The sequence below is a fragment of the Chenopodium quinoa genome, unplaced genomic scaffold (genome assembly GCF_001683475.1).
Source record: "Chenopodium quinoa cultivar QQ74 unplaced genomic scaffold, ASM168347v1, whole genome shotgun sequence".
Classification (NCBI taxonomy): domain Eukaryota; kingdom Viridiplantae; phylum Streptophyta; class Magnoliopsida; order Caryophyllales; family Amaranthaceae; genus Chenopodium; species Chenopodium quinoa.
Window position 1 is genome coordinate 265,514 of NW_018744874.1, and position 23,933 is coordinate 289,446.

At 34.0% G+C, this 23,933-nt stretch overlaps 3 protein-coding genes across 3 annotated transcripts; all 3 read left to right on the forward strand.

Moving 5' to 3' along the window:
* The first annotated feature begins 1,084 nt into the window (after positions 1-1,084).
* On the forward strand, positions 1,085-5,642 carry LOC110704952 (F-box/LRR-repeat protein 14-like). The gene is made up of 2 exons (XM_021882762.1): positions 1,085-1,439; positions 3,436-5,642. The coding sequence occupies exon 2, from the start codon at positions 3,494-3,496 to the stop codon at positions 4,895-4,897; it is 1,404 nt and encodes a 467-aa protein (XP_021738454.1). The 5' UTR covers positions 1,085-1,439; positions 3,436-3,493; the 3' UTR covers positions 4,898-5,642.
* LOC110704955 (acetylornithine aminotransferase, mitochondrial-like) lies at positions 5,622-9,018 on the forward strand. Its single transcript, XM_021882763.1, has 3 exons — positions 5,622-6,187; positions 6,831-7,265; positions 8,278-9,018. The coding sequence occupies exons 1-3, from the start codon at positions 5,756-5,758 to the stop codon at positions 8,800-8,802; spliced, it is 1,392 nt and encodes a 463-aa protein (XP_021738455.1). The 5' UTR covers positions 5,622-5,755; the 3' UTR covers positions 8,803-9,018.
* A 762-nt stretch (positions 9,019-9,780) lies between these two features.
* On the forward strand, positions 9,781-15,211 carry LOC110704956 (ribosomal RNA-processing protein 7 homolog A-like). Its single transcript, XM_021882764.1, has 8 exons — positions 9,781-9,919; positions 10,149-10,251; positions 11,258-11,356; positions 11,940-12,050; positions 12,224-12,370; positions 12,827-12,924; positions 13,749-13,959; positions 14,687-15,211. Exons 2-8 carry the CDS (start codon positions 10,176-10,178, stop codon positions 14,770-14,772), a joined length of 828 nt encoding a protein of 275 aa, XP_021738456.1. The 5' UTR covers positions 9,781-9,919; positions 10,149-10,175; the 3' UTR covers positions 14,773-15,211.
* The last annotated feature ends 8,722 nt before the right edge of the window (positions 15,212-23,933 follow it).

Genomic DNA, 23,933 nt, shown 5'->3' on the forward strand with positions numbered 1-23,933 from the left:
ATGATTAGCTGTAATAATCCAGTTTACTTTTGTTGTAATAGGGTATCAAGTGAGGTTGTGTCTAAAGCCCATTCTCTAGCTCATAGGGCTAGAAAAGAAAAATGGGTCTGGATAGTCTCCCCTTTGCTTGTTTGCGTGTTGTAAAAAAAAAAAAATAAAAAAAAAAAATCTTATTCTACATTATTACTGTTATTATTACTTTATTAATTTTCAACCATCTAGCGTTTGAAGTTGTTCCTCTTGTTTTGCAGCTACTGAATTTTAACCTCTCTTGTAGTGTTTGATTCTCTGCTTGGTCCTTAACTCCTTATTAGCTAATCTATCGGCTTCGTTCTATCATCGTCCATCTCAAGCTCTTAGACATCGTGTCACATAATGCGCTTTCCTAGCTGCTTCATCCTATTTTGCAAGGTTAAGGTGGGATACAACTTTTTTTTTTTTTGACATAAAGGCTCGCAAGGTGGGTTGCAACTTGCAAGGGTAGATTAGCTTCGTTTACGAATGATAACTTGTGCAATCTCTTGTAGTCTTGTGGGAGAATATGTGTCGCATTTTATTTATTTGATTCTCCTACTCCCTCTGTTATTTTTATATGCATCAGTTTGACCGCCACATTTGCCGAGACGTTACTTTGATCATTAATATCTTTAATTGTGCACTACTAAAAATTGTAACAAAATTATATTATGAAACTAAACATTATGACAAATCTAATGACATACTTATAATAATATTTATCTATTTTTAAGAGGTGAAAAATTTTAAGTCAACCATGTATGTGAATAGTGCAATTAAAGATATTACTTATTACGAAGTATATAATAACATTTATTTATTTTTAAGAGGTGAAAAATAAGTCAACCATGGTATGTGATGCATATAAAAAAAACGGAGAGAGTATTACTTGGTTTGTTTGGCATTGTTGCGGTTTTCAGTTTTTTGATTTTTTGTATTTTAAAAGTGTATGATATATGTCATATAATGAATAAAAAAATTAGTCAAACTTATTAAAATCATGCTAATTTTGAAAACTGACAACAAAAAAATGAAAACACAGTTTTCTTGTTTCCTGTTTTTGGTTTTTTTGTTTTCAAAAAAACTGAAAACTGAAACAAAAAACAATGCCAAACAAGTATTTTTTTACCGGTAGTCTTTTGGTTGTACAAATGGTTTTCATTAAATGAACTTCTTGTAATAAAATTATTTAAAAAATAAAAAAATAAAATTACAATCCCAAATTCAGTATAAACTTTTCTAAAAAAAAACAGTATAAAAAAATAAAGTAAAAAAATAAAAATCCCACCGTAACGAATTAACGACTTCCTAAATCTCCAAACCATAAAAAAATCATCTTTCCTCTTTAGGGTTCTTCCTTCACATTTCGTAGTCCTCTGTCCTATCTTGGCAAATTTCACAGCACAAAACTCCCATTTAAAAAGGTAAAACCCTAATCACCTATGTTGTTATATGGATTAATTCTTGAAATATTGTTCAATTCAATTCAATTCACATGTCAGATTCAATAATTGGGGAAAATTTGGTTGTTCTGCAAATTAGTAATTGTGGCTTATTTGTTAAACATCATCTTAAATTTAAATGCTACATATTTGAATTAGAGAGGGTGTTCGTTGATTTTGGTATTTCTTTATCAAATTGTCTGTTGAATTATAACGAATTAGCACCATTACTAGAATTGTCTACTTTGTTCTTAGAACTCTTTTAACAGATTTTGTAATTTTTGTATGTTCTACTACATTATTGGTATAATTTAATGGTCTTATCAAGTAATAGGTTTTTAAGGAATTAAAGGGGCCAGCTTTAAGCTTATAATTTGTGATTCAGGTGGAGTTTAAGTTGCTAGTTGGCTTTGTAGCTGAGAAAAATCTAAGAGGGAAAAGAAATTAATGTGGTTTCGTTTTGTCTAGTATTTACATCAATGGTTGATTAGTGTACTAATGATGTTAAAAGGTGGTTATTAACTTATGGATTGCTTATTTGCATGTTCACTATATTATGAGGATATATAATCTTTTATGTTGATGGCTATGATTGAATGGATTCTTTGCTTAAAGGAATACAAATGGACTTATTTCATACGAGTAGTTAAAGTAACTCCGTATGGTGGCATTATGATGCATCCCTATTGTATGATCATCTTATGCATTACTTTGCTAGCTATTGATTTTTTGAGGGAGAAAATAATGGTTACCATCTTTGTTACAATGATTTAACTTTGTTGACCTTATCTATCACATACTATGTGCTACACTTATATTTTTAATTTAGCATTTTTAAGCAAGGTAGCAAAGGAAGATCTTGCGAGAGCCAATTCAAAAGGATCATACTTCCTTCGCTTTTTTTGACAAATTTTGGAGATAACAGAGAAAGAGAGGAAAATAGAGGACCCATGTGATAGGAGAGAGATGGAGAAAATTTTTATCAACTAAAAGGAAAAGTGATGCATCTAAATTAAACTTTCCCATATAGAAAGTGCTGCATCTATGAAAAACGAAGGAAGTATAGAATTTCCTAAAGGGGAAGATGCACCAGTGCACCGCTACTCTTGGCCCCTTTTAGACTGAAATTTTTTATGTTTTACTGGGATAATGAGATTACAACATGATTGCTTAGTTTGTGCCCTTTGTGGTTTTGGTGAATGAATATTAGGGCATCAGTGGCAGCCCTGATGCATTCATCAATATGGAATTGAAGATTTTTTTTTTTTCTTTTGGTATTTACACTGAAGTCTTAGTATTTGTTTCTTTAGCTTTCAATATGTGTATTTAGGTAACTTTTGTGGTGGTGTTTTGTGGTTTGGTATCCAATGAAATTAAAGACATGAATTTTTTTTTTAGTCTTGCTGACGTATGGCTCTCTTTTCAGAGAGAACTTATGTCTTTTCTTTTTGGTGAACAACTATATGAAGGGATCTTATCCCAAGATTGTGTCTAGTTAATGAATGGCACTGCACTTTTATGGAATTGTTTTCTATTAGTCATCTATGTGATTTCAATGAAGGAAAGAGATGCTTTAAAATTATATAAAATGGCTCTACTGCCTTGGAAATTGTCCAAGCTAATGTGTTCCTTTCAAATTTTCAGTTAAGAGTACCATCAGTTTTGATATGATGTATCACCTTCATAGATTGCTATATGCTTCTAAGTTAGAAAAGGTAGTTATGGTCCTTGTAAAAGCTGGGGAATTTGAAGATATGTACTAAAAGCCGGACCCTTTTAATATATAATAAAAAGTTTTAAGCGCGTGTGTTATGTTCCATCACTGTCTCAAAAAGGTTCTTGCATGAGATGAATAATTATCCAGATATGAATTTTAACATCCCATCCTTTCGCATAGGTTTAATTGTGACTCACTACTGTGCACCTATTCTATACTTCTTGTAATTGTGCTAAAGGCCATTTTTCTTTTCATGTCCAGCTTGTTGTGGGAGTGTGCTACATGCAGACTACACCCTACGCTAGGAAGTTCAGTTTTAATGGACACTTTGCCAGATGCATTGATATGGGACATTTTAAGTAGGATTTCCCGGACTGAAGATAGAAACTCTCTATCTTTAGCTTGCAAGCGCCTCCTTGAGCTTGAAAATGAGCAGAGACTATTTCTTCGTGTTGGTTGTGGTCTGAACCCAGCAAATAAAGCTTTAAACACTCTATGCAACAGGTTTCCTAACCTGATGAAAGTGGAAATTGTTTACTCTGGGTGGATGTCCAAATTGGGGAAACAGTTGGATGATCAAGGGCTTCTTGCTCTATCAAACAGTTGCCCTTCTCTTGCAGATCTGACATTAAGTCACTGCACCTTCATTACAGACGCTGGTATTGGTTACTTGGGATCATGTTCAGTACTCTCATCCTTGAAATTGATTTTTACTCCTAGAATAACTGGCTGTGGGATTCTCTCTGTTGTTGTTGGCTGTAAGAATCTCAGTGTGCTGCATCTTATTCGATGCTTAAATATAAGTAGTGCTGGGTGGCTTGAATATCTTGGTAAACTCGAAAAAATTCAATACCTTGTTATCAAGAATTGTCGGGCTATTGGAGAAGGTGACTTGGTAAAGCTTGGATATAGTTGGCGGAATCTAAAACTTTTGCAATTTGAAGTGGATGCCAATTATCGATACATGAAGTTATACGACCGCATAGCAGTAGACAGATGGCAAAAGCAATTGATCCCATGTGTTAATATAAAGGAACTGAGCTTGATAAACTGCATCATCATGCCTGGCAGAGGTCTTGCTTGTGTTTTGGACAAGTGCAGTAACTTGGAGAAAATTCACTTGGACATGTGTGTTGGACTTAGGGACGCTGACATCGTGGGCTTATCTCAAAGCTCAAAAGGTCTACGGTCAATTTCTCTCCGTGTTCCGTCAGATTTCTCAGTACCTCTTCTAATTAGCAATCGCTTAACATTAACAGACGAGAGCTTAAAGGCACTGGCAGAAAACTGTCCTAAGTTGGAGTCTGTCAGAATATCGTTTGCAGATGGTGAATTCCCTTCACTATCGTCATTTACTTTAGGTGGAATTCTGTATTTAATTAGAAGTTGCCCTGTTCGTGAACTTTCACTGGACCATGTTTATTCGTTCAACGATGATGGAATGGAGGATTTATGTTCAGCTTGCTGCCTTGAATCATTGGAACTCGTGAGATGTCAGGAGATAAGTGATGAAGGCCTACAACTTGTAGCTCAGTTTCCACGATTGTCTGTTTTGCGGCTTAGCAAGTGTTTGGGAGTCAGTGATGATGGATTCAAGCCACTGGTGGGATCAAACAAATTGGATTTACTGGTAGTGGAAGACTGCCCTCAGGTTTCTGAGAGAGGCATTCACAGGGTGGCAAGAAATGTGTCATTTAAGCAAGATTTGTCTTGGATGTACTGATCTTCTGTTGTTTGCTCACTCCACAGGATAACTTGATTTGGGATAGAGGAAAATTCATGTTGTCGCTGCATCAAAGAAAGTTATGCATCTGTTGTAGATTAGTAGCTTCACGCTGGTCAGAATTTACTGTAATATCGGTGTATTGTTGAATAACTAAAGCTCATACATGTACGGTTGTTTATTTGTTGATGCCATTAAGAGTTTCAAGGTGTATTTAAGTTGAGTGCCCAACAACGTGAGGATTTCGGTGTTGGGCATAACAATAAGTTCATTTGTACAAAGTATTTGTATTACAGATTCACAGTAGATGCTCATGTTAGTATTGTATGCAAGAATAATTGTAGTTGCTCGTAAGAAGTAAATTCGATTGATGCATAATGTTAACCATCTTAATAATCACATTTTCATTTCTTATACAAATCCTAGCTCATCGTTTGTTAATCACAATAATAATTGTAAAGACACAAATACATTACTCCATAGTTAACTAGCTAGAGTATACTCTACCCTCTACGAAATTTATTATATTGTCCGTAATACTTTGACATAGTACACTTTTCAATACACAATTTTAGCTACTCGTATCCATTCACATAAAGAAACGGAATTTCATAAAATATACATTGGGAATAATCTAATGATCTATCCCATTTTAAATTGTTGTTAATAGGAGATTATTCAAATACGGAAGGAGTATTAATTTTTCTAAAATCGACTTAAAAAAAAAAAAAAAAAAAAAAAAAAAAAAAAAAAAAAAAAAGGAGTACGACAAAGAGAACAAATCCAATAAAACCCATTTCCTTTCCAAAACCCTAAACTACAAGTCTACCACCCCATTTTTTCTTCTCTAAATCAACAATGACTTCTTCCCTACAATGCATCTTCGGCAACATCGCCGCCTCTTCCACCAATCTCCGCCGTCAATTCAACCTCCCACCCCTCGACTCCGGCCACCATAAACGCTTACACCTTCACTCATTCACACCTTCAAAATGCCTATACGTCGACGTTTTGGACCAGAAGAATGCTCCACAAATTGGCGCCAAAACAAAGGAGATAATGGAGGATGATGCAAAGGTGATTGTGGGTACTTATGCTAGAGCTCCGGTTGTTTTCTCCCATGGCAAAGGTTGTAAATTGTTCGATATTGAAGGGCAAGAGTATTTGGATCTTACTTCTGGGATTGCTGTTAATGCTCTTGGTCATTCTGACCCTGATTGGGTTCGGGCTGTTTCTGATCAAGCCCATTCTTTGGCCCATGTTAGCAACCTTTATTACTCTGTTCCTATGGTATGATTTTCTCTCTGATTTCTTCTTTATGTTGTTGTTATTATTAATTAAATTGTAATAGGAGAAATGGGTTTTGATTTTGGAGGTCATTGTTGTGTTATTTATGGGAAACTACATTATGTTGAGGTTTGTGTCTGTTTTAATGATGGTAAAGAGAAGTACTTGTATGGTATTGGACCGGAATCTCACACGGGTCAATTAGTTAGACACGTAAGTCTTCGGGTGGGGCCAGGGTTTATGTAAGAGGAGCTATTTTGTGTATCAATTTTGTGCATTGTAAAAATTGGATGTTATAGTTGTTGGGTATTGATATATGGGTAGAGTTTTGTCTCATGTTAGAAATAGATGGTTTTGGCTTAGTTTCTTCACTCATATTGATTAGTTGGAGGGAGAGTATGGAATGTCATTTGAGCTAGTAGTTGTTTAGTAGTTTAAAATCTTGGCTGATTGATGATTTGCTCATGAAATACAGTGTAAAATTATGTATGGTGTCAATTTGTGTCAAATTTTGTAATTGCTGGACTGCTATGTGATGGATGGATGTAGACGTAGAGGTGTCAGTGGCTTGATTGTTGTGTGCTATTCTTGTTCTTTCGCCTTTTTAACGGATTGTGATGAGAAGACTGTTGCAAATTGATTTCAGGTGGAGCTTGCAAAGCGTCTAGTTTCATCTTCGTTTGCTGATCGCGTATTCTTTACAAATTCTGGAACAGAAGCAAATGAAGCTGCCATTAAATTTGCTAGAAAGTTCCAGAGACATACACATCCTGATGCAAAAGACCCACCAACTGAGTTTATTGCGTTTAGTAATTGTTTCCATGGAAGAACAATTGGTACTCTCTCTTTGACTAGTAAAGAAAATTACAGATCTCCTTTTGAGCCACTCATGCCTGGAGTCACTTTTCTTGAATATGGTAATTCTGAGGCTGCAAGAAAACTTATATTGAGTGGGAAAGTAGCTGCTGTTTTTGTTGAACCCATTCAAGGTGAAGGGGGCATATACAGTGCCACCAAGGAGTTCTTACAGTCATTACGTGCTGCTTGTGATGAAGCTGGATCACTCTTGGTTTATGATGAGGTAAGAAATTACTGTGTTTTGGTTCATACTCATTATTACGGTTCAACCTCTATGACAGTTGAGCATGATGTGTTTCAGCATGGTATATATTTTCAATTTCTTACGACTGACCACTTGCTTTTTCCCGAGGACCTTTATTGATGTTTTCCCTTTAGTGTAAATTGAGTTAGATTAAATTATCCAAATTTTTCTTTGTGGCAAGCTGTTGAAATAGTGTGTGTTTGCCTGGCTAATCATGGCTTGTGAATGATTATCTCTAAGTTGGTCTAAGGGAAAAGGAAATGATGGTTCTAGTAAAAGGTTTGAGCAGGATATTACTATGGGTGTTTTATTATTTAGAAGAGGGCCCCTGTCCTTGTATGAGTTGCACTGTGACATCCGCAACCTCTTCTATAGCAAACTATGCCCTGCGCCAGCTTGGTATTGGGTTGAATGAAAAGGCGTGGCTGCATTCTAGAATTGAATGCTAGTCTAGACTTCTCCCAAACAAATACCCTGTAATACTTCCTGCATTTGATGAAAAGTTCATTCTGATCTTTCCCTGCTATATTACAACTTGGAGAGCTGATCCACATGCCTTGTGCCCTTGTCCCTACCCTAATCACCTGTATATTTATGTGAGTTAGTAATGTGAAGCATAGTGGTGCATCTTGAATAGGTTTAATCTGATATCCCAATATAGAGCATTAATAGAGATGGTCATGTAACTTATGTTCCTTTGCTTATGTATTTGTATTTATTTAAGGAATAAGGATGATTGTAAAAAGTACTTTTAACAAAACCTATATATGTTGTGGTTTGTGAAGGTTTGACTCGGGATAGCATGGACTCCACTTTTTCCATGCTGAATTAGAAAGAGTTGGAATAAGCCTGGGGAAGAGAGTGATGTTGAAGTAATCCTTCACGCCTCCACGATCACTCCATCCCTCTCGCCTACTAACTCTTAACCACAAAGTTGTTTTTTTACTACCGATGTGACTCACTGAACTCTTATGTATATGTCAATTACTAGGTGCAATGTGGTTTGGGCAGAACTGGTTACCTCTGGGCACATGAAGCTTATGGTGTATACCCTGATATTATGACACTTGCAAAGCCTCTTGCCGGAGGCTTGCCTATTGGAGCTGCGCTGGTTACAGAAAGAGTTTCATCGGCTATAAACCCTGGAGACCACGGAAGCACCTTTGCTGGTGGACCACTTGTGTGTCAAGCTGCACTTACTGTCCTAGATAAAATCTTGAGTCCTAGTTTTTTGGCTGGCGTATCAAAGAAAGGCCAGTACTTCAAAGAACTCTTGACAAAGAAATTGGGAGGAAACCGACATGTCAAAGAAGTCCGAGGGCAGGGTCTTATTCTTGGTATAGAATTAGATGTACCAGCTGGTCCTCTGGTTGATGCTTGTCGAAATTCAGGACTGTTAATTTTAACTGCTGGGAAAGGAAACATAGTGAGATTGGTTCCTCCACTTATCATATCAGAGCAGGAACTTGAAAAAAGCGCAGAGATTCTCCTTAAGTGTTTCCCTGCCTTGGATTGAAGCAGTCTATGTTGGATTAGTGTACGATAAATGTAAAATTTTCCTGTGACAACAATAGATCAGAAGCACATATTAGGCATAGTAGCTGATTAGCTGTAAATCAGGGATACGTTTTTTCTACTAAGCCTCTCTTTGAATTGTGCCATGGAATAATGTAGCAATTGTTTTTTGCAATGTATACTACTCGTTCAATGGGAACACTTATCTTACAAAGTACTCTGTTTGCTTGTTAAAATTTTAATACTAGTACTCCATAGTGATATCAATGTGAAAAAGAATGGATAAAATTACAAATACGGAGTATAAAATTATCTTTAAAGGGCTTCAAGTAACTAAAGACTGAGTAGGAGTATAAAAATTGTCAAGTTATTTTCAAATGGACCTTTTTACAATAAATATTAGAAAAATAACCTTTTAAAATTTTTTTAGTCAGGAGAAACCTATTTAAATTTTTATTTTTGTTCAAGATAGTCAAGTGGGACTTTCCGGCATTGACCACCCTTTTCCTCTCATGTGCGACTCACGTGACTCTTAAATCTCGAATCACACATACCCCATTTTCTTAATTCCTAATTGGAGGGAAAAGGGAATGGAATTAGGGGAAGGAGGGGTGTGATAAGAGATTTAAGAGTCATGTGAGTCATACAGGGAAAAGGGTGGTCAACTTCGAAAAATTGTTAGTCAACGTCGGAATGTCCCACTTGGCTGTCTTGAACAAAAAAATAATTTTAAACAGGTTTCTCTTGGCCAAAAAAAATTTAAAAGGTTTTTCTGAACAAAATGTTCACTTCAAAAGGTTCTTCCGAACAAATTTTCCTAAATATTAACATAAACCTGCCTAATACAAAAAACCATTCTACAAAATGGAAACCCTACAACAGTGAACAGTTCCGTTCTCAATTTCTTATACAGCCAAAATGTCGACCTTACCCCCACATAAAGCAAGGAAAAGACGATATTACCCCCTGATAGTCTGATACACACAAAGTGTATTCTCAGACCCATCATCACTTTAGACGGCTGCGCCGCTGCACCCTTTCTCTCTCCTCCATTGAAGCGTGTTCTGAGTTCTCCGTTAAAGCTGCTCTTTAGCTTTCTCTCCTCCATTGAAGCTTAGGTAATCATCGAATATCAGTTTCACATTCTAATGTTATTCGTTAGTTTATTCAATTTAGGGTTCTTCTGAGGTGAAATGGTTATTGAAGTTTAATCTGATGATTTTGTCATATTTGTTTTTTAAAGTGTTGAATTTATGACAGAACTATAAAATCGATATTCTCCCCTGTTTAATGGTGGCCTGGTTTTGATATTTGGTTAGGTAATTAGATATAAACCTGATTTTGCAGGGTTTTTTCTGGGTTTGTACCCAAGAAATGGGAAGCAACAAACTAGAAAAGAAGATGAATAAGATGAAGATCAAAAAGCGTTGTCGGGAGCTTCTTGAAAAGGGTTTGTAGCTCAAATTACTAGCCTTTTTACAACTATGAGCTCTTATTTTATGAACTGCAATATGGGGTATTGTAATTTGATCTTGTTAGTTATAAATGTGAAACTTTGATTCTATGTGTCAATGACGATCTTCGAGTTGTTATAGTTCTGTTCTGTGAGCATAATACATCGTTGGACTCGACATTTGTGCATATACATATGCAAAGTAGCTAGAATTTTGGTGTCAATTTGACTTGGTATCATGTTATTTCTCAAAAGAAACTAAGGGAAGAATGACTAATAATTGAAATTGTCTGTGCTCTGCTTATTTTCATGGGAAGAAGGGGAGGTGGGAAATGGTGCTTTTTTTCCTCGTTGTGAGTAGAAAGGGGGAAACATGTTGACGTTTAGAGTATGTAGAATTACAGGTAATTGGAAATATATGCTAATGTATCCTATCTATGGTTTTAGGTTTTTGTACTTCTAGAATATGGAGTATGAATGTATGATGTTGTAAAAGTCATTTATGATATGATGTTTTGTTACAAGGATTGGTTAAAAAAAAAGGCAATTCTGAGTACATAATCCTGAACTGAAATTGAGTAGTTTATTTCCTGGCATGAAAAGCTAGCTGAGTTAAGTTTAGTACTCATTATTTTTGGTAGTTGCAAGCTTTAGCGAGTCATTGGCAGCTCTAAAAAGGTCAAATCTTTGATGATTCTATTATACTTGATTCTTGATTGTATAACAGTAACTTCTGGATGCAAGGTGTGAGGGATGGAACATTGTATGTTTTGATTCCAAAACCTGCGAAAACTCTATGCATATAAAATATAAATGTAAACTTCATGTTATTGTCTTTTTTGTTCCCGATTCAAGCTATTCATTGATGCTAACATTCCAAATTTGGGGTTCATATATACATAGGATTACTGTTTCCCTGTATCAATTTCTAAATACTGCTCTCAAATTGATGGGCTATTTCTGCTGTTATAATAAATTGTTATCTTATGGAACCTCTTTTCAGGTGAAAGTGCAGGGAATGCATGTACTCTTGAACATGATGGCAAGTATCCTATTGTCAAGAAGAACAAGGATAATGTGGCTGGAGTAGATCAAAAAGCTTGTAAGTCCATATTACCTGCTCATTTATTTTCTACTGTGATATGATTAAAATCAGCAGTAGCGTATATTTCTTCCTTCTATATAAAGCTGTGGTACTTATTCCCCAAAGAAAATATTTTTAAGGAGCGTCACATACTATTTCTTTTTTCTCATTTTCAACGTGACTTTTTGTAGTCCTCAAGGCATGTTTTGAACCTCTTTTTTTTTTTCCTTACAGAGTAATTAGACTGTAATTTTATTTTGGGATGGTGGTTTGAAACTCAAGCATGCCAGCCATATTTTTCCACTTTTAAGTTTTTTAAATCAATACTCAATAGCAAGTTAGTCATATACTAATTAGTTTGATCTCTTAAAAATGAAATGGGACTGTTAAAACGGAATGGAGGGGGTAAATCTAATGTTGTTAAAAAGAATGGAATGATTGACTGGACTTTTAGAATGCTCTCCTGATAAAAGGAGTGTCTGAAGTAGATAAAAAGTACGAGGCATGTTATGATTGCTATCAATACAAAACTACATTAAATGGAAATCAGAGATATAATTGTGATTTGTTATTTTCTAAGCAAGCTTTCTCTATGCTGTAGATAAGTCAAAGAAAGCTCGCAAAAGCAAAATCAAGGATAATCATCCAAGTGAACCAAGCATAGTGGTGATTGAGAGACCAGATTCAGAGGTTTCCTGTAAAAATATAAAAGGTTTGCTGCTCTATGAATGGTTTCTCTCTTCTTTATCTGTTTTCTTAAAAATGCAGACCTGCTACTTCAGGTGAAAGGATAATTGATACTAGTTATTTGCATGTTTATTATCTCATTGGGCTGTTGAGAGATTTTGTTAATATGTTGACATAAATGCAATTTTTTTTGTTTAGGAAAGTCAAAAAAGGCTCATAAAAAGAAGATGGATGGTCAGTCAACAAATAAAAAAATCAAGTCAGTGAAGGAGGTGCAAGAAGTTGCAATGGATGATGTATATGAAATTTCTTCAGTAGATGAAGATGACTCCAAAGGGATGAAAAGTATGCAATAAATTTAGTGTTCCCAAATGAACGTGTGATCTTTTTTTTTTTGGTATTCATATAAATTTAGTTAGAAAACGGCACTAAATTTTGCTTTTAGGCCCCATTCTATTACCTTATTTTCGTTTATTTTAGGAAAAATAAGTTTATAGACAAGACAAGTTTAAGAAAAATTAGATAAGTTAAGCTCATATAAGATAATTTCAAACGAGTAAAATTCGGGTGAATAGAACATCCCTTCATCCTCTCAGCTTACAAATCTGAAGTTGTTGGGATTTTTATTTTCAATTCTTTCTGTGAGGTAACATTTTATGTTCTGGGGGTTTTTGCTCTGTGTCTTTTATGTCAGCATCTTCATTGTTTCTTAATTTACTCAGCAGAGTTCATGTTTAAGTTATTTGAACTTTAAATGCAACATTTAGCATGACCTTTTGGGTTAACATATGTCAATTATAGAGTGGATTAAGGAGTTTCACGTTAGGAGACCTGGATTGAAGGTGCTGCAAGAACAAATTGACAACTTTATAACTGCACATGAGGAGCAGGAGGAGCAGGTGATTTTTTTTCTTTCCCTCGTCATTACATTTATATTTACATATAAATGTGGTTCAGGCATTTATAGTTGTAACCTATTTGCCATCCTTTCCATGCTCATGTCTCTGCCTTTATAAGACATAATTGCTTCCCATTATAGATTCATACATTTGTTGCTGAAGCACGTACAAACAAGAAGTACAGGGTTACTGTTGCAATGTGCATGCTCTTGCAGACTTGCTTAACTGTAATCATTGGAAGTCCAGGACTAAGGGCAGATGTTTACAATTTTCTTAATTTTCTTGTTACTAGGGTGGCTAATGCACGCGATGCACGTGCCATAACTAGCAATATGCGGGAAGCTCTTTCGGTTTGGCCTCACATCACAACTTAAGTTGTTAATAGCATTAATGAGGGATAATATGTGAACAAATATTTTTAGGAGTATAAATGTCCACACACTATTATTCAGAGCTTAAAAAAAGAGCTAAAAACATGAATGGGGGCAATTGAGAAAATAAATATTTTAGAGGTTATAAACTTATAATTGTCCAAGCACTATTCATAAGACTTATCTCATACTTTTAAAAGGTAGGGATTGTTTTGGACACATTGTTGTCGGCATCATCCTTTGATGTGGAACAGCTGCCTTGTCATTTGTTTAGACATTCCCTGTACATCGTTATGTATTAAGTAAAAATTAACAAATTCAAGTCTACTTCCTAAATGATTTTGCCCTTGGTGATCATGTCTGAATTCTGTTTTCCAGTTTGGTGTGTGGCTACCCTCAAGTCCTTAACTACTTCCTTGATATGTTTATAACTGTCGTGGTTTTGTATCACAGGCAAAAAGAGAGAGAGAAGCCAAGCTTGCTGAGGAAGGATGGACTGTTGTTGTACACCGCAAGGGTGGGAAAAGAACAACTGATCCTGATAGTGGTGTTGCTGTTGGATCAGTAGCTGAGGCTGCTGTGCGTGATAAATTGGCCAAGAAAAAGAGTAAGGATGTTGGGCTAGATTTCTACCGATTCCAGAGGAAAGAAGCACACAGGAGTGGTATGATTACATTATATTTATGCTCTCAGATTTACTTTTTACTTGCAAAGTGGGATGTCATTGAAATCCTCTTTATTTTAGGCGTCCACTTTTGTGGATTATGTTGATGTCTCGTATGGTTAGTTGGTTACTATTTAATTCAATGCTGATTTTGGTTCTTCATGTATACTGAGCCTTGGCATTCTTGATAGACAAATGAGGTGTTGCATTATCATGTGTTGTGTTGTCAACAATGCATTTCAAACTTTCATTTTGTTATTAGAAATCTCACGACTTCTCCTTCCCTCATACTCACCTAGGGATATGGTACAACTTTCAAAGTTTATAGCTCCATCCTTAGTGTAACTTGTGAAACATAATAGAGTCGCTCATTTACATTTATGAAGTTAGATATTTTATTCTTTTGCTAACCCCATAATTGCCACAACCTTTTTCTACTGGTGCTGTTACATCCTTTCTCCAAGCACGGAGCAATTGCAACTATTGCATGCCCATTTCACCTAATTATGGGATAATAATTGAGTAATGCTTTGATTGACTTAATTATCACATGATGCTCAACTGGTTTGGACATATAGTTTATTAGTCTATAATTTGTGTTTCGCTACTGTTGACATGTTACAGTCTTAGCTCTAATATTTCCCGTAGATGATCACATAGACAATTTGTAGATGCAGATTAATTTCACCTCATTTATCTATGCTCAACATATCCTATCTGTTTGCAGATATTATGAAGCTACAAAGTAAATTCGAGGAGGACAAGAAACGGATACAACAGATACGAGCTGCAAGGAAGTTTAAACCTTACTAACTGTTTCCTTTCAGTCACAAAGCAACAGAAGTATTTAAAAGAAGGCTAGAGAATTAATTCAATGAGTTGGAAGCCACAAAGAACTGTCGATATCATCCACGGATAGGCTTTAGATTCCCTTAGTGCTATGTCTATGCAGAAACCTGATCTTTCCCTATTGTTATAGTGATGAGGGCTGAAAAACCTTAGGCTGTCCAAGCTGAAACCAGTGACCCTGTCTGCTTAACAATGAAACACAACAATTTTGTACGTGCTGTGAGTCTTTATTTTTAGATTTTTCTTTTTTTATTTTGTACATTGGCCGAGAGTAGCCAAGTATGATGTAAGTCTCTTGATTAAGTAGATGAGGTTTGATCAAACACATACTTCCAGCTTAATTAATTCTGTGTTGCTGTCTATTATCAAGGAATTTGATTTCTTTTTACAGTATCAGAAATAACATTCCTGTTCAAGAGTACAGAAGCTGAAAAATCTGCTGTTGCAAAACCACTGGAATCAAGAACCTATTATATGCTTCAAGCTGAAAAAATTTGAGCTCTATTTTTCATCTTTATCAGAACTTACATCGGCAAATAAGAACTTGAACATGTACACGATGCTCACAAAGTCCATGACCATATTAATTAGTCCAAGAATACTAGTCCATGAAATTCCAAATTTATTTATGGTTGAACTACAAAATGTCCACGAGTTTTTTTAAATGGAAAATTGGTACGGAATACTTTAACTACACCGCCTTTTATAGACTTAGGGTCTGTTCCGATTGACTGAACCGAGCTGAACTGAACTGAACTGAACTTATTAATTAGTGATTTTTAACTACGGATTAGTGATCTTTGATTATTTATTGATTATTTATTGATATTTATTACTATACATATGTGTATATACAAATGTACATATTAAAATATTTACGAAAAATATACTATATAATTATAATTATAAAATGTATGGAAAATATATTATAAAATATATGGAAAATATATTAAAAACTTGAAACCTCTAATTTTCTCAATGAGATTAACATTAGAAATATGTTTCAAAAAAATAGAACCATTTGAACAATGAATTGTATCAATATTATTATTGTTATTATTATTATTATTAATTATTGATAATTATTATTATTATTTATTGATTATTATTAGTATTATTATAGTATTATTATTATTATTATTGTTATTATTATTATTATTATTATTATTATTATTTATTGATTATTATTGTTAGTATTATTATTATTATTTCAATTATTATTGTTATTATTATTATTATTGTTAATATTATTATTATTATTATTATTATTATTATTATTATTATATACTATTTATTATTATTTTTGCTGTTGTTGTAGTTGTAATAAGATCTTAAAAGAATGAAATTTGGTTTTATATCATTAGCAATATCATTAGACATAAATTAAGAGCTGAGCTGAACTGAACTGAATTGAACTGAACTGAGCTGAGCTGAACTGAATTGAACTGAACTGAATTTCAACGGAACAGAACAGGCCCTTATACTGATGGGAGTTAATTATATATACTATGTAAGATCCTATTTTTTCTCATGTAGAAAATTTGGTCAATTTATACCAAGAAATAAGAGGATTAATAAATGAAACAGAGTGAGGGAAGTGGCCTATTCAATATGGAATTTCAGTTTCCTTTGTAATTTTGTATACATTCACTTTAAAATTCATGTACATTCATATTTTTTCTCATATGTTCATCCAAAATGTCATATACGTACCAAATTTTTTGCGTTCGTATTGTAATTATTTTTGTAAATCCAACATTTGAAGTTTTAAATTTTTTTTCCCTTCTAATAATCCATCCAAAAATTCTGCACTATAATTCTTTTAAACTCAGAAATAGAAACTAATATGCTTCAATTACTTTGGCTATTTCTTAAAAATATAAAGAATAAAACAAAAGAGTAATGTTGTATAACTATCAGTTGATCGACAAGATGAAAGTAAGACAAAGATAAGTTAGAAAACTCTAAGAATGAAGCACTGGGAATAGATTTTTTGTTCTTTTCCAAAGTCAAGTCAGATACTGTTTATTGTGCATGTTTCACTGCTATACTCATGTGCATACGACGGATTAAGCCGTTGTAGAGTTTGGAAAATATGGCTACTCCTTATACTTATACCTAACATAATTTTACCCTCTTCGTCTCAAATTATATATCGCCTTATGGCTAATTCCTTACTCGGTATTAAATTTTTCAATTCAATTATATTTTTATCATTGTCAATAAATATTTTCTTTTAAATTTATATTCCTAAGTAAAAATCACTCTTTTTTTTTTCCTCTTTACGAGTGAGTATTATTGCCAAAATGATTTGTGTCCATTAAAACGAAACATAGGTGTTACTTTTTTTGTTCGCCACATCCGTGTATCCCCAAGTAAACCTTAGGGCTTGTTTTGATTTACTGAACTGAACTGAATATTTTGTGAGAAAAAAAAATTAGTAACTGAATTAAACTAAACTAAACTAAACTAAACTAAACTGAATTGAAATAAAAATAAGCTGAATAGAACATACCCTTACTCTGAATCTCTAATCTAACAATCTTATTCACAATAAGTTCTTTAAACCATGGAAAAGTCGTAGTAAAGTAGTAATACCTTCATTTTTTTAACCAAAGCAATTCTAATTAGTACTGTCAAAACGGTTTGACAGTTCGGTTTCGGTTCGGTTTGAAATCGGGTCGGTTTGAAATCGGTTCAAAAGTCTTACGGGTCGGTTTCAGTTCGGTTTAAATAATTATCGGTTTGATTCGATTTCGGTTTATTCGAACCACGGTTTAAATTCGGTTCGGGTTGTATACGGTTCGGGTAGTAAACGGTTCGGTGCAGACGGGTTGCGGTTTGTTAACGGTTCGGTGTAAACGGTTTTTATCCCAGTTTAAATTTGGTTCGGGTTGTAAACGGTGCGGGTAGTAAACGGTTCGGTGCAGACGGGTTGCGGTTTGTTAACGGTTCGGAGTAAACGGTTTTATCCCGGTTCAAACAGTTTCGGGTTAGAAACGGTTCGGTTCTTTTTTGTTTCAGTTTTATTTTAGTTCGGTTCGTTAACGGGTTCGGTTCTTAATTAGTCAACAAGACTGTTAATCAAGACTCGTTTATCATTATATATTTGCATAAAGTTATATATGAAGATATTACAAAGTAGTTTGATTTGTATAATGAACGAAAACATTAATGAATAAGAAGGTAATATTGATTCTTCTTTCAATCGATTATACATATACATAACATCTAACCATCTCATATTCTCATAGTTAAATATTTATTAGTATAAAGGGATGAGAATCATAAGATTATTATATTTTTGTATATCCTTTACTGGTTTACCCCTAAGGCTTAAGTCATTAATTAATAATTACTAATTTCTTAATTAGACTAACAAGTTAATAAGAAAGAGTAACTTTTAACTTGAGTCTAATAGATCAAATACTGAAATGCTATTAGTATATTACCGAGTAGGATGGTCTAGTACACTGTTAATTAATCTGTTATGCAATTATGCTAAATTGATAATTGCTCATATAGTCATATTAGTCAATCACTCATGTAGTCATATCTAATTAAGTATTTGTATTTATGTACTAATCTACTAGTCAATTCTATCATTTATAAGTTTACACGATTACAAGTGTATTGCTTACAGACATAGCTAAACTGATATAAATATAATCATATAACAAATCCGTAGTACTTCTAACTCTCTAATATATGACGTCATTATATTATTATACGGTATTCGATTTTTTTATTAATCGCAACGCTAGACATTTACACGCTAACCGATTCACATTTTATACTTTAAATAACTTAATAAGTTAATGTGTGTGTTAAAAAAAATATAAAAGCTGATATTATGAAGGTATATATCGTTTTATCGGGATTCGAGAAATGTAATTAATTTATAAGCGGTTTGTAAACGGTTCGATTTATAAGTGGTTCGGTTCATAAACGGTTCGGTTTATAAACGGTTCGGTGCAAACGGGCTGCGGTTTGTAAACGGTTTTTATGTCAGTTCAAACGGTTTCGGGTTAGAAACGGTTCGGTTCATTTTCGGTTCGGTTTCCTTTCAGTTCGGTTTAGATTTGGTTCGGTTCTTAAACGGTTTAACGTTTACTCGGATCGGATCGGTTTCGGTTTTACTAACATACGGTTCGGGTCGGTTTTCGGTTTTATAAAATCGGTTTTTAATCGGTTCGGTTCTCATTCGGATCGGTTGAAACAGTTCAGTTTCACCAGTTCGGTTCGGTTTTTGACAGTGCTAATTCTAATTATAGCAATACAATAGTACATAATACCTAGGACTTTACCAATCAAGCCATAATTATTTCTAACCAGTTATAAGTACAAAAATAAACGATTTTGTAACACTTTTTTTCACTGTTTACACTTTCAAGTGATGTTAGTTGCATGTTTCTTATGGCAACACTTAAAACAACACAAACAAGAAAGCATGTAAACAGCACAGATTATCAGTTACACGTATTTGCACTTTCTTAACATCAATAATTTCATAAAGTTATAATCATACCTTACTTTTACTTCCGATTTTGCTTCAGTTTCTCTTTTTAATCCCAAAGATTTTACCTTTTTGCATGACACAGTAAAAAAAAAAAAACAAGAGGAAACCAATTTATATGTCAGTCCAAAGTATGTTCCCTTTGTTTTTCTCTTCTTTTTTTTTGGGAGGGTGTAACTTTTTTTTTGAGGTAAAAATTAAAATATTACTACTACATGCATATTTTGTTTTCCCAAATTTATAGATTTAATACAAGTATATCTAAATATTGTCATGTATTGTGTGTTTTAGTGGGTAATGGACCGACATTCTCTTTGGTTTGTTGGGATGTATTTCTTTAATTAGCTAATGAAGAGTTACACACTTGCTATTTCATGTTGGAGACTTCCTTAATTTAGAGGCATTGGTTGGGTTACACACTTGCTTTGTCTTGTTGAGTTGTTAGGAACTTCCTTAATATGCAAAGTACTCTCTTCATCCTTTTTATGTCTATAAAATTAAACGTTTTGTTTATATTCGAGTTATAAAACATTTTAAATACTTTTAAATAAATGTAATTTCAACTTATACAATTAATCACAGTATACTTTTTCGAACATAATTTGACTAAGAAAGAGGCAGTGTACTCAACCCGGCTCCACAAAAAAAAATTACAAATCTACATGATGCATTTCTTGATCTAATATTTGTGAACCAAATTGATCTTTATGTACCAAGGATTTGAAATTGAGCTGATACTCAATTCTACTAATAATGATTTCAATTACGAGTGATCATTGTGCAAATTTTGAGTTCGATACCAAAATAACAGTAATCATTACACACTTTATCGAGCTTCATAATCAATCATATAGAAAATTAATAAATCATCAATCAATTATCTACTTGATTACTTATATGAGATAATAGTTTTCTATGTTCTTCTCACGTATGGTGTCTCAAAATCATTTCTCATGTTACATATTACACCAATACCTTATATAGTTGTATCACTTGTACAAAGATGAAAATAATCTTATGATAGTGGAGTATAGTGAGAAACTACTAGAGAATATCCTAAGGTACATCGTGAGCGTTACGCCATGCAACTGGTGCAAGATAATAAAGATGTGAATCTATAAAATACTCAGAATTATTGTCAAATAAATTCTGCTACTGTACCATATTTATACATCAATCATTTCAAGCAGTCAAACTAGAGCTATACTATCTTTTCTTTTCTTATTATGACGATTATCTGACGTTAATTATTACGGTATCCTCAACCTAAGCTACTCTTCCACCCATTAATTATTTACAGAATTACTTATATCTTTGTTTTACATTATCAACGGTTCTCCTTTTTTACCTATTTTTTTTAACCCATCTCGAGATTGTAATGTCATTTGTACTTACATTCATCATTAATTTACCCTCGTCTATAAATTTAAGACTATAATATGGCTTATTTTAGACGTTTTACAAAGTTGTACTCAACTAATTAACCTTTTTATAAAAAAATTAAAAAATTAAAAAAATCAACCTTTAAAAAAAAAAAAAACTAACCTACCTACTTTAAAATTTTCCAACGATGCTAATTTGAAGTTCTCTTTAAGATTTTTTTTTTCTTAAAAAGAAAATTATATACTCGTAGTGCATATGTAATTATGTATTGTAGTCTCTTTGTTTTTTAATTTTAAGACATACCTATTTACGGTAGTCGTAGTTAAAGAGTTCAAAGTTTGATTATGAATCAACAATATGCAAGAATTTTTTTTTTTTTTTTTGTATAAATCAAAAGGTTAATAATAAATAAACACATTAAAAAAGTGTGAAAAATAAATGAAAATCAAGAACGCATTCATAATTTAGTTGCTCGTAATTGCGGTGCATTATGTTATGAGTTTATATCAGCTCATTATTTTAAAATATTACTCGTATGTATTTTTTTTTTTTGGGTGTTTAGATAGCCATAAGGGCGGGGATGAAAATCGATCCCATGATCTCCCAAAATTGGGAGGAAAGCTCTAACCACTTGAGTTATCCCTCTTACTCGTATGTGATACATGTGTTCACATATTAGTTTAATTTCTCTATAAGAAAACACATTTCATACATATAAATTTAAAATTTTAAAGGTAAAGGTAAAGATTGCTAAGGCCCAGTGTGTCCCATTTTTTAGGCTACTAGGGTGTTTTTCGCGCGTACTAATTGGAATTTGGAATTTTAGGGTGTGATTGTTGTCTTGAGGTGCGGCAATGTTAGGGTTTTTTTTTTTCCAAATACGTAATGAGTTTAAAAAGAAATTTTATAATCGGGTGCTAGTTACTAGGGGTGAAAGTTCGGTTTTCGATTTGGTTTTTTGCCCAAACCGAAACCGAACCACTTTAATTCGGTTTCTGTATTTGTTAAAACCACACCGCACCACTTTACTTTAGAATCCGAACCAAACCAAACCATATTCATTTCGGTTTCATAATAAGAAACCGAACCAAACCGAATTTTTTGGGTCTAATTTATTTGGGCCAATAATCTGCAATTTTTTTTGCCTCATTCATCAACAAAGCAGTACTGTAGTAGCATAATATCATTAACAAGTTCTAAAACTTCTAATTCAACAAGTTTCAACTTTTAACAAAATCAAATCAAAACCAATCCATACACATAATTACACAATTTTTAACAACAAAGTAACAAAATCAAACCAACCAATTCATACAAACAAGTTTTAACAACATAATTGAACAAGTTTTTAACAAGAACAACAACATAATTGCAAAAGAGCATTCATACCAAACCCCTACACAACGGCCCTTTCCTCAAATTTGGGTTTCAAAGTCTAATTAGACCATGAAAACACTAGATCTAGTGTTTTCATGGTCGAATTTGACATGAAAGCCCTTTAGTTGATGCCCTTGATGGAGTTCGAAAATCCTCGAAAGGTTAGTTGATGGTGATGCGAATGGAAGGTGGAGAAATGAGAAGAGAAAAGGAGAGAGAGTGAAGGGGAGAAGTGAGAACTAAGAACTGAGAACTTGAGAAGAGGAAAGGAGAGTGAGTGAGAAGACTGAGAAGATCAGAAGAGGAGAGAAGGGTGAAGCGTGGAGCCGCGGAGAAGAGAGAAGAGGAAATGAGAGAATTAGGGTTTTTTTTTTTCATTTATATACTTAAGGTAAATCTGTTGGGCTAGGGTTATTTTTTGGGTTTGGGCCTATATTTCGGTTTGGCTCGGTTTTTTCGGTTTTTCACTTTCTCAAACCGAAACCGAACCAAAAACCGATTTTTTTTTTTCAAAACCGAAACCAAACCACCTTAAAAAAAAACCAAACCATATTTGTTATTCGGTTTGGTTTTCGGTTCGGTTTGGTTTTAAACCGAATTTGTTTCACCCCTACTAGTTACATATTTGTCTAAAGTAGTATTGAGCATGGTTATTGTTTTAAAAAAATGATAATAATGTTTCTGGTAAGGGAAAAAAATGAAGTTTTTCTATTGATTTTCCCGATTATCATGCCCCTCTCCTAAGCTAATTTCCCGATTATCATGCCCCTCTCCTAAGATTTAAATGCAAAAAAAAAGGTAAGGTACTGCATAGAAAAAAGATATAAATAAATCAGTTTGGTTCATGAAGCAACAAATAACTTGACATTTCACAAATTTCATATACTAAGCTACACATCTCTTTCAACTCAAAATAGATGTTAGAGGTAATGTTTCATTTAGATCTAAATATGGTTGCTGCTAGTTAGCATCCTTGCAATTATGGATCACAATAATCTAGTCAATAAATATATATATATATATATATATATATATATATATATATATATATATATATATATATATATATATATAATCAAATTATAGTTCTGGAAAACAAAACAGATGTAAATCAGTAAATGCTGTAGATTTGCGCGAATAATAAAAAAAACTCCAACCACTCCCTTCCGTTCACCAGACCACTGTGAAACCTAAACCCCCACCCCTAACCTCGTCGGCCACCGCCATTGGGCCACCAAATCCAACCGATCGGCGAACCTCGACCCCCAAAATTACCAGCCGCACCACCACCACGCAACCTCGGCCCCCATTACCACCATTAGCGCGAATCCCGATCTCCCAAATGACCAGCCCAGCAAACGTGACCCTTATAACCACCGTCCCGCGCGAACCTCGACCCCCCATTACCACCAGCAGCGATAATCCCGACCCCCAAAATCACCAACCCACCAACCGCGACCCCTAAAACCACCTTCTCACGTGAACCTCAACCCCCAAAACCAACAACCGCGCGAATCTAACCCCGGCCCCAAAATCACAAGCCGCGCAACTGCAGCCCTTAAAACCACCATCCCCCGCGAACATCGACCCCAAAACCTACTATACCCTCGTCGTGACCACCCTTCTACCAGTGGTGAATTCACCGTCGTCGTCGTCTGATAAAACAACAACAGCATTACGCCTTTTTCCCCATTGAAATTACAAACCCTAACGAATAATTTGCTAAATTAGTTGATGAAGAATGTTGAAACAATCAGAAACCCTATTTTTCTGACAAGCAACATCATCAAGGTTGTGGAGGTATAGAATTAGTTTGAAATTAAGCGCGAATTAGTAGGTTGAAGCACAA

Bases quoted from the DNA above. Each gene is read 5' to 3' on its own strand.
- LOC110704952 (XM_021882762.1), top strand. From the start codon at position 3,494: ATGGACACTTTGCCAGATGCATTGATATGGGACATTTTAAGTAGGATT.
- LOC110704955 (XM_021882763.1), top strand. From the start codon at position 5,756: ATGACTTCTTCCCTACAATGCATCTTCGGCAACATCGCCGCCTCTTCC. The intron at 6,188-6,830 runs GTATGATTTTCT...AATTGATTTCAG, and splicing joins TTTATTACTCTGTTCCTATG to GTGGAGCTTGCAAAGCGTCT. The intron at 7,266-8,277 runs GTAAGAAATTAC...GTCAATTACTAG, and splicing joins CACTCTTGGTTTATGATGAG to GTGCAATGTGGTTTGGGCAG.
- LOC110704956 (XM_021882764.1), top strand. From the start codon at position 10,176: ATGGGAAGCAACAAACTAGAAAAGAAGATGAATAAGATGAAGATCAAA. The intron at 11,357-11,939 runs GTAAGTCCATAT...TCTATGCTGTAG, and splicing joins TGGAGTAGATCAAAAAGCTT to ATAAGTCAAAGAAAGCTCGC. The intron at 12,051-12,223 runs GTTTGCTGCTCT...TTTTTTGTTTAG, and splicing joins TTCCTGTAAAAATATAAAAG to GAAAGTCAAAAAAGGCTCAT.